The 13,836-nt window shown below is 37.6% G+C and overlaps 1 protein-coding gene across 2 annotated transcripts in view; it reads left to right on the forward strand.

The window, feature by feature from the left end:
- Positions 1-13,836, forward strand: part of LOC105300842 (N-acetyllactosaminide beta-1,6-N-acetylglucosaminyl-transferase) — an 82,873-nt gene that overhangs the window by 62,955 nt on the left and 6,082 nt on the right. For both annotated transcript variants that reach the window (XM_011373225.2, XM_011373226.2), the window contains exon 2: positions 12,268-12,360. In XM_011373225.2, coding sequence (XP_011371527.1) covers positions 12,268-12,360 — 93 coding nt within the window. The remainder of the gene's footprint in view (positions 1-12,267; positions 12,361-13,836) is intronic.

Below are 13,836 nucleotides of genomic sequence, written 5' to 3' on the forward strand. Positions count from 1 at the left end.
GATAAAGTAAGATATTTATTGCGATCTTTTTTAAAACATATTTTTCTAGTTAATTTTGGGAATGCATATTTAACTTTCATTATAAAAGAAATTTAACAGTAGTGAAGCAACTTTTAAAATAGCTACCTACCTCCCGGTGGTCATAAAAGTAGCATTTAAAAAATAAGAAAAATACAGGCTAAAATAAAAATCCTTAATAAACTCAATACTCAGAGATAATATTTTAGTGTATTTCAGTCTTTGTTTTTATATCAAAGCATATATAGTTACACGTTCTTACTGTTATAATTGGCTCTCCTCATGTAACATAACAGTATGTCATTATTTTTCCATGTCATGAAGAATTCTTCGCTATAATTTGTAATAGCTCTGTAGCATACCATCATTTGAATGCGCTATAATTTATTTAGCAAAGCCTCAAATTATGGGCATTTATGAGGTCTTACCAGTAATAATAGTTAATTGTTTTATGAATAAAATTGGTAATTAATGATGACCAATACATTTACAGCAACTTACTATGTACCGAGCACCATTCAGAATGTTTTAAGTATATGGTGCAATTCATAGCAACTCCATGAGGTACTGTTGTTACCCTCATTTACAGACAAGGAAACTGAGCAACAGAGAGATTAGGTCGCCTGTCAGTGGTCTCATTGCTAGTAATTGCAGAGCAGGCACTTGAACCCAGGCAATTTAGTATCAGGGTCTGTCCTCTTAACTGCTCTGTTATACTGCCTCTCAAATAATAATTCACAAATAACTTCCTTAGAATAAATTCCAATGCCCTGAACTGCTGAGTCAAAGGAAATACACATACTTAAGGGTTTTGAAGCAGAGTGTCCTATTGTTCTTCGAAAAATTGTGCTCGTTTATACTGCCACTGGCAGATCTGAGACCCACATTTTCCTATACCTTCTCTACCACTGGGTGTTATCATTTTCTAAACCTCTGCCAGCTAAATAGGTATAAAAAGAGGAGAGGGGCAGATAGTATATGGGAAATCTCTGTACAAGTCTATTTTTAAACTTTTTTTAAGAGGAAAGGCTATCTTAGGATTTAAACTTTAGTGACTGTAGTTCCTAACAAGTTCGAGCTTGTTTTTTTTTCTTTTTCTTTTTAAATGAGATATAATTGACATATAACATTTTACTAGTTTCAGGTGTACAATGTGATGATCGGATATTTGCATATATTGCGAAATGATCACCATAATAAGGCTAGTTAACATCTAATACCACACATGGTTACAAATTTCTTTTTCTTGAGATGAGAAATTTTAAGATTTACTCTCTTAGCAACTTTCGAATATAAAATATGGTATTATTAACTATAGTCACCATGTTTTACATTACATCCCCAGGATTTATTTTGAGCTTGTTTTTTTCATAGAAGACATTCGCATAAACCAAGGTATGGGGAACTAGGTAGAAACAAAAGGTCAATTTAGGAATTACCCAAAGGGTGACAGGACAGCTGGGTGTGTGTGGACAGTGATGAAAGATGAGGTGAGCAGTGTTGAAAGATGAGGCCTGCAAACCCAGTGTTGCAAAACTACGTGTCGATAGGGTCAGGCAGACAATAGGACTGAGTGAAGCGCAGTGGGGACCAGGGCGTCGGGAGAGCCTCTGGCTGCCTGAAGCCCCAGTGAATTGTTGTCAAGGGACACTGGCAATCCAGACTTTCATGGGAAATATGTTTTCCTCAGTGTTCCACGGCCCCCTTTATGGGGGTCAAACCAAACAGGCCTACCAATCAGATGTGGTTTATGGGCTTTTTGTACTCTGGGGACAAGATTGCAAAATATCCTCATGGGCATGATTAGCATTTTGGTGTCATCCTGGCTGGACTGTCATCTGTAGCAAACTGATGGACCCAGCCAGAATTACAAAGAGATGGCTGGGGCTTGATTAATGACAATCCGAAGCAAAAGAGAGAAAAAAAATGCCAGTTTAGAGTCAAGATTTTGAAGATGGAGATAGACATTAAGCTGGATTTAGGGGGAGCAGAAGCAGCGATGTAAAATGAGAAATGGAGTAAGGAGTCAGAATTCTAGTAAGAGGTGGAATGGGCACCAGCCAGAGAGATCTGGGATAATATAAGTCTGAATTTCCTTTCATATGTCATAGGCTGAGTGTTTGGTAGGCATCTCAAAGTGGCTCGAAGAAACAGACACCAAGTGGATGGTTCAAAGTCATCCACATCCCCCACATAGAAGAGCAACAGGTTAACACTGGTTATAGAAAGAGCCATCTGGTGGTATTGCCAATGTAGTGGGCAGACCAGAGTCAGAGAAACTGATTTGCAAGCAATTAAAATAGTCTTGGTGAGAGACGTGGAGCACCTGAGCTAGGGCAATGCCAGCAAAGGAAAGCAACACTCTAATAAGCCAGAGAAGGTTTGAAAAACTGCCAGTAGATTGGAAATTAGTTAAGGCTCAACTGAAAATCAGTTGTCATTAACTAGATGTTAACTAGACTTACTGTGGTGATCATTTCACAGTATATACAGCTATCAAATCACTGTGTTCTTCCCCTGAAACTAATGTTAAATGTTAAATCTCTATTAAAAAAAAAAAAAAAGAAGAACCTCTGGGTATAGGACCCAGCAGTCTTTATTTTTAACTAGTCCTCCAGTAAGTTTTGCTATATGCTAAAGTCTGAAAACATTACTTCAGAATCTTTCCTTCTTTCCTTTCTTTTTCCTTCTTCCCTTCCTTCCTTCCTTCCTTCCTTCCTTCCTTCCTTCCTTCCTTCCTTCCTTCCTTCCTTCCTTCCTTCCTTCCTTCCTTCCTTCCTTCCCTTTTGTTCAACAATTTGCAGAGTACTTGCTAATTATTTAGACACTTGTATGAGGATGGCTCCATCTATATATCAAAAGATGGTGTTCTGATGTTTGTTTAAACATTATGGTATTCCTGAAACACCTGAAAAAAGTCTTATGTGAGAGGACTTCTCTCCTATTCATGCCAGAAATCAAGCTTGCCTGATGTAGTTCCCCCAAAGTACTGCCACTCTGAGTGAATGGTTTGCCAACCAGTGGGCAGACACTATAATGTGCATTGTTTCCTCCAGGTGCTTGCATTAACATTTAAATAAAAGGCACTGCTCCTTTCAGTGGAGAGGCCATTCAATCTCAAACTTTCATGAAACAACACAATCATAATGAATTTGATAATTGTTTCATACTTTACTCACAAAACTTCATACTTTCAGGAAAACAGAGTAACTTAAGGAAGGTTACAGAGGAAAACTAATAGCCATTTTTTGGCTGCTTGAGTTCTGCGATGCCTGGTAGAGAACCCCTTAAACAGAACTAGTAGTGTTGCAGGAAGCGACATCCAAAGGAGGAAACTGGACGCTCAGACAACTTTGTTAGAGGAAGGAAAATTTAATACTGGCGGAGAGCGTGAGGCTTTCGACAGACCCAAAGCACGATCTCCCCTTGGTTAGACTTCTTACAACTTATATACCCTTGCAGTGTCCATGCAAGGGGCGCGTGATTCCTTTGTCTGAGGTTTCATGTGTGCTTTATGACTCAGGAGGGAGAGGGAGAGTTTCGTGTGAGGGGCTGCAAGCGGGGAGGAATTTCCAGACCTGGTCTTACAGGTTTGTTTTGTAGAACTCGCGACCTTGGCGTTATCAGCACCATTATAGGATTCTTGAACAGAGAGATGGGACTCCTAGGCTATAAGCAGGAAGCAGCACTTATTGATGCCGGCACCTGCTCAGCGGATTCCTATCCAAAGGCTGAGCTCTAATTGTAACAAGCAGTTTTACACAGACTTGTTATTCCTACACAGCTACAGAGATAAGAACATTAGTTGGATAGCAAGCTATGAATCATCAGATGTGAGCTGGAGAGTCCTTGAGGTGGGGGAAGTAGCTATGGGAAAACATGTTAGCTGGAGAGCACTGGGCAGAATGGGGGGACAGGGCAGTTTTAACCGGCGGAATCGGTCATTTTTGCAAGCCCTTTCCCATGCACGCTTTCAGATGCCTCCACTCCTCTCTCAGTAGAAGGGGGGAGTGAGAAATAATAACACAGAATGATGCATATAAATATAACACGATTGCTCCTCATTTTAATATTTCTTTTCTACATCGAATTATCATAATTTCGCATTAAAGATAAGCAAATCAGATGAAAGAAAACATTTTGCTTTGATATACTAAAAACGAAAACTACCTCGTGTAATCACACAGATCTTCGAAAGAATGTACAGAGAGAAGATACTGAAAGAAGAATTATTTATCTAAATTTATTCTCAGAGAACTGGAGTTCAGAAACGCACTGTGCCACTAGAAGAAACACTTTTTAGAAGGGAAATAGTTCTTTTCTTTAAAATTGTAATAATTTTTTATTTTTCATTTACAGTTGGCATATAATATTTAGAAGGGAAATAGTTCTTAAAGGTTGACTATTTTATACTTTCATTCCTTATTAGCGTAATTTTGGTGCAGCTCACTGGATAGGTCAAATCCGGGTCTCTCCTCTCATATCCTAGAACTATTTCTACTCCCATCTAGTCACTATAGTGTTGCTTCTGGCAGCTCTTTTAGCTAATCACATTCTACTCGTCAGTCAAGATCCACCTCAAATTCTACTCATCTACCTTTTGATGAAGGCTTTTCTAAAGCCTTGTTAAAACAAAGGGCTTGTTGAAATAAAGACTGCTGGGTCCTATGCCCAAAGTTTCTGATTCAGTCTGGAGTAGGACTCAATAATTAGATTTCTATGCTTCACCACTTTAGACTGAAGTTTAAAAAGTAGATGTCTTTTAAATAGCTGTGTGTGTATATATATATACACACATTTTTTTTTTTTTTTAAGCCAAAGAAGGCTTAAAGAACTGCTGGTAGATTGGAAATCAGTTGGGAGCTCTTGTACTGGATGAAATTTCAACAGCCATAGCTGGAAGGGGTTAACTAGTGGATTTGGGTTAATCGTGAAGGTGAAAGATTTTGAAGAATGTCATGGTTTCATGGAGGAAAGAAGAGAACGTTATCAGCCTACAAATCTGGAAGCAGTAAAACCGAAGGCCTTAACTGCCTCAGAAGAAATCTGCCATAATTTAAGGGGTATATTACTAAGAGCTAAAGATGATAAATAGCTAAAGAGAAATGTAGGCAGAGGGCCAGTGGATCGAGGTCATGACTGTAATGAAATCTGAACTATTCTGGGACAAGAATAGCCCACTTTACTAAATACTCCACTAACATTTCACCAGAAGACTATCCAGGAAAGATTTTTGAGTAGAGGTATCCAGGCTGCTAATAAAAATATCAATAAATATAAACCCTTCTGGATACACTAAGCTGACAGCTCCAAGAACATCTCATCCAGCAGCTCCTCTAGAACATGGAAGAAACCATTTGAATAAGTCAATAAATTATCTTGAAACTAAATCAACTAGTTATTTAGCATGTTCACACTCCTGAGCAATCCATTTAAATTTCCTAGGCTCTAGTTTACACAGATTGGCAATGAGGGAGGAACATATTAAAATATTAAAACATTAAAAATTTTAAAATCTCTTTAGGTCTATCTAAAACTCTGGGTTTTTCTTCCTTTCATCATTCTGACTATTCCTTCTATAACCAAGGAAGCATCAATTTGTTGGCAGCAATTATCAGAGGTGACTAAAGAGCTGTCGTTTTAAGGATGTTGTGCCATTCACTATCTCAGTGACTGCAGAACTGTAGAAAACATCCACATGAAAAAAAAAAACAAACCATCATCTCTTTTAGTATGTTTCATGTATTAAAAATCCTAAGTGATTAATGAACCATTAGTAGGTGAAAATAATAATATATCTTTTTATTTCTAAAAATGACCCCAGTTAACAATGAGAAAAAGAGGCTGCAAGTTATTTAACACTGTGTCTTGCAGTTATTAGGTAATTTTCCATTTTTTTATTGTTAAAGTTAATCTGTAATGAACTTTGTGTATTTTTATATTGTGTTGAATTTGCACAAGCACAATTACTAAATCAGTAAAGCAAGTATGACTCAGATGTATGTAAAAATTTTTTTTAATATAAAAGGAAGACAATGACATTAAAGAAAGTTTTATAAATTTAAAACATTTTCCATTTCATATACAAATATTTGTACATGGTTTTATTAATAATGTATGATTTCATGTTCTCAACCAGGAGTGATTTCGCCCCCCAGGGGACATTTAGCAATATTTGGAAATATTTTTGATTACCACAACTAGGAGGAGTTTGTGTGGGACTGCATCTGACATCTAGTGGGTAAAGGCCAGGGATGCTGCTGCTAAACATCCTACAATACACAGAGCAATCCCCACAGCAAAGAATTATCAGCAAAGAATTATCCAGCCCAAATGTCAATAGCATCGAGGTTGAGAAACTTGCTTTAGATTATAATAAAAAAGTAATGTCTTCTATAGCTACAAGTCCCCATAATTTTATTAGAAGGGTTCTATTTTCAACCATTTATTGAATAGTTACATATGCCAAGCTCTATGCTAAGCACAACACATACAAGATCTCATTTAACACTAACAAAATCCCGATAGGTCCCGAAGGTTAGTACATGATGTCTCAAAGAGATTACATAAACATTCAAGGTCACACAGCCAGTAATAGCAGAGATAGGGATGTGAAATGCCAACTATCTGATTTCAAAGCCTGTGCTATTAGTGATTATGTATAAATGTCATAAGTTAAAAAGTATATACCTGCACTTAAATAGTAAGCAATTGCTGGAATTTGTTACCAGATATAGGTCTCCCAAAATGAGGGCAACACTATGTAAAAACAATAAGAAAGTCAAGTCAATGTAAATAAAGCTTGTATTTCAAAGAATTGTATTTATTTATTCAACAAACACAGTTATTTGCCTAATAAAGGCTGAGCCCCAAGGAAAACATTCCTGGTTACTCTGTAAACTTTATCTTAAATCTTGTTTAAATAAGCCTATAAAGAGAAAATGAGAGAATTGGAATTTGTAGTTAAATACGTTTTCTCTGATAATATTTGTGTCTTCTTCTTGCCCCATCCTAGAAAGAATGGAAAATAGACACTTCCTAGGATACCTGTGAATTGAGGGTAAACTTATACCCGTATGCCTCATAACTATCCTCCTGGAATCCTGGCAATCTAATGATAATCATAACAGCAATCAAAATAATACAATAATCTAATCCAGTGTTTTTAAAATAGTAGTTGCATCCCATTAGTGGATCCAGAAATCACTTTGGTACATTTTGGCTAGAATTTTTAACTTGAGACTAGACCAGAAAATAACATAAAATAAGCAAGCGCATTACATATAATAAGCCTAAGAGTTATTTTGTGAAACTTTTTTTTGTTCTGTGTGTGTGTGTGTGTGCGTGTATATGTGATGGTGTAAAATTGTTTTTCTGTGGATTGCAGTCTAAAAGGTTGAAAAACCACTGATCTAATCCACCTACTTCATTTGAAAGGTGAGTCTGAGAGATGTTAAATAATGCACTAGGATACTCAGCTGGTTAATGGCGAAGCCGGGATGAAAAGTCAATTCCCCAATTCCTCAGCTAGTGTGTTTCACCAGGGGGTTTGTCGGAAGTAAACCTCTGGGGGGAAAAAAAGAGGAAAGATTTGGGCTTAATAGATGCTTTTATGGAGTAAAAGGGGCAATTGGACGTTGGCACAAGTGATGGTATCAGTAGTTCTGGGCTCTCTATGTATCTTCTAACCCAAGCCAAATTAAATTACTTATTGAACAGTGAGCACACGGTACATTTAGGCTATTCAATCTTTTGCTTGCCATTATCTCTCCAAAATAATGACCAAGTGATGCCTACACAGTGTTCAAATTGAACTGTCATCAGAAGTCTTGAGTGTTTATCTCCTTCCTAAGAAAGTTATACCAGGCAGGACAGGTGTGGAGAATAAGATGATTGATGGCCACCTAGACTATTGCCATAAGGCATACTAATACAGGTTGGCCTTTGCTATAAGGGTAGAAGCAACACATTTGATACTGAGAAGTAGAACATTATTACACCTTAAATTATGGTGGCCTATTGGGAAAGCAAGGCAGCAGCCAGGCTTGTCTGATCCACACAGGAGCTATGTGGTCTTATGGTCCATCAGCACTAAAGGCTAAGTTGATGGGGCAACCATTGCATGCCACACTCATTCATTCCTTTAGCACTGTGGGCTGTGACGTTAAGAGCACCGTGAGGACTGGCCCTCTGCTCAACAAGTCTTTCCTCACAACAGGTGGGCTAATTTGAGAGGTCTATTAAAATACATGTATATTCCTGTGGTTGGGGCAAGTTTGTTACATTAACCGAAGGATGTAAAGGCATACAGTACTAGGTTTCTTCATAAGAGCAGAATATGAGAGAGAGTAAGAGAGTGAGTGAGTCTAGCCCGGAAATTCAATGAAGGCTGATGGAAGGACTTCAAGGAGAAGAGAGAAAGAAGCTGTGTCCTCTTCCCAGTGTTAATGGTAGCCCAGAGCTTCTCAGACTTGATCATGCCTAGAAATCCTCTGGGACCTTGTGAAGATGCCGACTCTGGTGCGAGAGATCTGAGGGAAGCCTGAGATACTGCATTTCTAACAAGCTCCCAGGCGGTGCTCCAAGTCTAAGAACCACACTTGGAAAGCAAGGCTTTATCCTCATTTCGGCCAGATATTTCTGTGCCCTGGTACTCTTTTCAAAAAGAGACAAAGTAGAATTAGACTTTGTTTGTCTCTCCTCCTGCTTCTGCTTTTAAAGATGTCATTTTTATGTATAAACATGACTAATCTCTAAACAGACATATTTGAGATTTGTCATCAAACAGGAAGTATAGAAGTAGAGGCTTAAATTTTTATTTGCAGGAGGTCAATAGGTGTTGCATGTTTATTTTAAAGACAACAGTAATTATAAATGTCATGATCTTATCTCTAGAATAATGGAATATGATTGTGAGTAAAAGTCAGTTTATGACAATCAGTGTTAATGAGAATGAAAGATATCTTGTTCTTTTAAACATGTAATCCTTTAAAGGAGGATAAGGGACTTTCCATCATGGCAATGTCTTATTCACACTTTTCTGCTGTAGTTATTTAATTGAAATATTAATCTAATCTTACAGACATGAGTAAATATACCAAATTACCTTTTTGCTTTACAGACTGCTCTCTCCCCCCAGCCCCAACTTAACCAGGCAAGTTTTATTCTGAATTTTTTTAAACGATATGGTGAGAACAAAATAAAGAAGCTTCTTTTTGGATAGGCAAGCACTAAAGTAAAATTTAAAGTATTAAATGCAAATTAAAGCATTAGGAAGGAATATTACTTAATATATAATGTTTTTATTCAAAATTCAAGATTTATAAGTGAAAGGTTTCAAGTTTGGCAGCAAGAAAAGAAGAATCTTGCCGTATATAGAGTCTTTAGGGGTAAAGACTCTTGCCATTTATAGTTTCAAGTGTACGGCACATTGATTAGACATTTATACAGTTTATAAAATGAACTCCTTAATTATTCCTTCTCTCCTCTGGTTTTGCACCTAGCCAATATATTAATGCTAACTGTATTCCCTATGCCATGCTCCCCATCCCCGTGACCAGCTACCAACTACTAATTTAAACTTCTTTAATCCTTCACCCCATTCTCCCAGCCACCCAATTTCCCCCTCCTCTCTGTCTGTCACCAAATTGCTCTCTATATTTGTGAGTCTGTTCTTGATTAGTTTATTCTTTTTGTTCCTTAGATTCCACATATAAGCGAAATCATATGGTATTTATCTTTCTCTGTCTGACTTATTTCACTCAGCATAATAACCTCTAGTTCCATCCATGTCATTGCAAATGGTAGGATTTCATTTTTTTAATGGCTGCGTAATATTCCATTGTATATATGAACCATAACTTTTTTATCCAAACATCTATTGATGGGCATTTAGGTTGTTTCCATGTCTTGGGTATTGTAAATTGTCCTTTAGCTTATTTTTGTCTGGGAAACTCTTTATCTGTCCTTTGACTCTAAATGATAGCTTTGCTGGATAACGTATTCTTGGTTGTAGATCCTAGGTTTTCATCACATTGACTATTTTGTGCCAAACCCTTCTGTCCTGTGTAGTTTCTTTTGAGTAATCAGCTGCCAGTATTATGGGAGCTCCCTTGTAGGTAGAAAGCTGTGCAGATTTTAATTTTAGTTGGGAAATCTTGGTACAATTCTTGATTTAGATTATTAATAAGTATCAGAGCAAAAGAACAGAACTTTTTTTCTTCTGATAATGCACGTTTTTGTTAATTTTTTTAATTTTTATTTTTCAATTAGAGTTGACATTCAATATTATTTTTACATTAATTTCAGATATATAGCGTAGTGGTTAGATATTTATGTTAATGTTTTCAAAGAGGAAGAGTTTTTGTGGGTAATTTTTTCTCTTTAGAATGTATTGAATTTTCTATTTGCCACCATAACAATTTACCACAAATTTAGCAGCTTAATGAACATCAGTGTATTGTCTTACAGTTCCATAAGTCAGATTCTGACATGGGTCTCACTCACCAGACTAAAATCAAGGTGTTGGCAGGGCTACATTTCCTTCTGTAGGGTCTGGACAGGATCTGTTTCCTTACCTTTTCCAGCTTCTAGAAGTCACCTGCATTCCTTAGCCTTTTCCTTCTTTAAATGGCAAAGACGAGTCAAGTCCTTCTCACATCACACCACTCCAGTCAACCCTTCTGCCTCATTCTTCCTTGTAAAAGATGCTGTGATTACATTGGGCCTATCTGGATAATTCAGGATACTTTCTCAATTTTCCTATTTTATTATCAGCTGATTAGCAACCTTAATTCCTCGTTGCCATGTAAAACATAACATATTCTCAGGTTCCAAGGATTAGGATATGGACTCCTTGGAGAATATGTTGTTGGGGAGGGAGGGCTATTATCCTGCCTACTACAGAATGTCATCAATATTTTAGATCTAAGAAAGGATTGCAATTTAGGTACAGGTATCATTTTTGTAGTGTCATCACAATTATGTTCAGATTGCATTTTTCACTGGTGAAAATTGCTGAGGCCCTTATGAAGTGAAATATTTCCCCCTTCAGTTGCATTTGCATTGATTCCTGTATATTCCTTTTCCAGTAATGGAAATCTTGAGGTATAACTACTCTGTGGGATTAAATGGACTATTTGATCTCTGGGACCAATCCAAAATTTATTGAAATGAAGATGGTTATTTGAGATAGCTTAGCAAAGTGTGTCTCAAATGGGGCAATTTGCTCCCTCAGGGGATATTTGGCAATGCCTCAAGACATTTTCGATTATCACAATTGGAAGGTATGTACTACTGGTATCTAGCAGGTGGAGGCCAGGTGGAGGCCAGGTGAAGGCATTGTGTGATGCTCAACATCACACAATGCACAGGACAGGACCTACAATAAAGAATTATCTGATGTCAATAATGCCTAGCTAGAGAAATCTTGGTTTAGCAAGATGGCAACCTAAACCTTCCCTCTCCCTTTTTAAAGGCTAATTCTTTATGTTTCAAAGTTGAGTTAGATAATATACTGATTATATAATGGGTCAGCATTATCTAATGGATCGGTGTACACCAATCTTATGAAAAATTCAAAGCACAAGACCTACTGCTTGGAGTAAATGAGTCATCATCTTCATTGGGTGATCAGGAATCATGTCTGGTTTCACTCTGTCTGTAGTTCCTAGTACAGTGTTTGTCAACACCAAATGCTCAGGAAGTACTTTAACAAATAAAAATTACAGTGCATTAAAGGATTTGTTTATGAGTTCCTTTTCTAGTGAATAAGATGTTTTCCTTCTGTATACCTAATATTGCAATTTCATAGAAGAGCGACCTTGAAATCACTCTCACTAGTGCTAAGAACCCAAAGTAGCCTGTTTCCTGAGATTTTAATAGAAATCATCTGGAGAGTTCTCAAAAAATTTTATGTTAGAATTGAAAGTAAATTTAATTAAAGGCCATTGAGAAACCAAAAATCTCCAACTTTATCCTCTGCATTATGGTTTTACATGATAGTCTATCTTTTCAGGCTTGGTCACACACTATGAAAAAATGGATTTTGTTTTACTGGTGGCAAGGCGAGGTTCATAACCACCAGCTTCACACCATAAGCCTTTGGGGTCTTATACCAATAATGAAAAATCTGGTGTGAAATATAATCTACTGAAAGAAAATAAACATGACTTGGAGGGTTAATCAATGAAATTGATACCCTTCTCTCTTGGTTCTCATTTCTGCTTTTCTTCTTTATCAATATTTCAGGTGTCCCTGGCTCCATGCCAAATGCATCATGGACTGGTAACCTCAGAGCTGTAAAGTGGATTGACATGGAAGATAAACACGGAGGCTGCCACGGTGAGGCATTCATTTCACACTTTGAGGTCACACTGCTTATTGCTGTTGGCATGAAGGTAGTTGTGGAACACAGGGTTCTCATGGAGAGAACTGCTGGTATATTTAGACCGATCTGTGAGTTACTAATAGAATAGCTAGGGGCTTTAAGACACAGTTCTTGAAAAGTAAATTTAAGCATCTCACAGACATTTTTCAGCTCATAATTACCTGGGGAGATGTAGAGGTAGGTTCAAATTATAATGGTACTTTTTTCTTGCTAGTTTCTGCTTTCTTATTGTTTATTCCTCTTTCTGTTCCTTTTGGGAGTGCAGCAGTTACGAGGGGAAAGTGGTCAGGGTGAAAAGTGATGTCATATTTTCACCAAGGAGCAAGCTGGACCCCTATCCCCTCACGTCAGCCACTGCTCCCTCCATAGACAGGCTTCCAGTCTGGAGGTGTTTGCTACAGCTCTGGAATAATGGCAGGTGACACTAATAAGAGAGTTTTCTCCTCCAATGAACAAGAACTAGAATCCCTAAGTAGTTTTATTTCTATAGAACCGTATGAAGAAGGATTTTTATCAATCTTGATATATATTTCATTTAAACTGTCGCCTTGTACATAGTGAGCATGTGTATTTGTTTGCTAGGGCTAGCATAGCAAAGTAACGCTTATACGAAGGAAATTTATTTACTCACTCTCCTGGAGGCTGGAAGTTTGAGATCAAGGTATTAGCAGGTTTGATTTCTCCTGAAGCCTCTCTCCTTGGCTCATAGATGCTCTCTTCTTTCTGTGTCCTCATGTGGTCCTCCTGTGTGTATCTGTGTCCTAATCTCTTATAAGGACACCAGTCATAGTGTATTAGGGCCTATCCATATTACCTTATTTTAACTTCATTACCTCTTTAAAGGCCCTATCTCAAATACAGTCACAGTTTGAGGTAGTGAGGGTTAGGACTTCAACATGTGAATTTGGGGAGGGACACAATTCAGCCCATAATAGCACACAAATAATTTATTCAGTGAGTGAGTGATTCAGTGACTGAATGAGTGAGTGAATATGGAAATTTGACCTTTTTTCCCGCAGTAACAAGGCTTTGCCTCTTCCACTATTCTACTCATTCTACAGCTTTCTCGTCAGTCCATCTTATCTACACCTAATGTTTCAGATGACAACCTCCAGATTGCTTCTTTTCTGTAGCTTTCCATCACACACAACCTCCTTCTCATGTGTTTCTCTTGAGAGTCCCCTCCCACGGTGGACAGCAACATCCTCACATCACTGTACAGAAATCTCATCTATTCTTAAGCATATTCAATTTTTACCTTAATCAGCCCACATTTTCCCCAGGGGACAGCACATGCCATCTGTCTGCATCGTCATCATGGCCTATCTTCCTACTAGAAGGAGGATGAAGAAGAGGTTGCTTTGCTCTTTGATCTCCTGGGACTTCTTTAAAAACTGGACCACCGTCAGTCAGGTCCCAATATTTGGGAT

Source organism: Pteropus vampyrus, unplaced genomic scaffold (genome assembly GCF_000151845.1).
Source record: "Pteropus vampyrus isolate Shadow unplaced genomic scaffold, Pvam_2.0 Scaffold221, whole genome shotgun sequence".
NCBI classification, from domain to species: domain Eukaryota; kingdom Metazoa; phylum Chordata; class Mammalia; order Chiroptera; family Pteropodidae; genus Pteropus; species Pteropus vampyrus.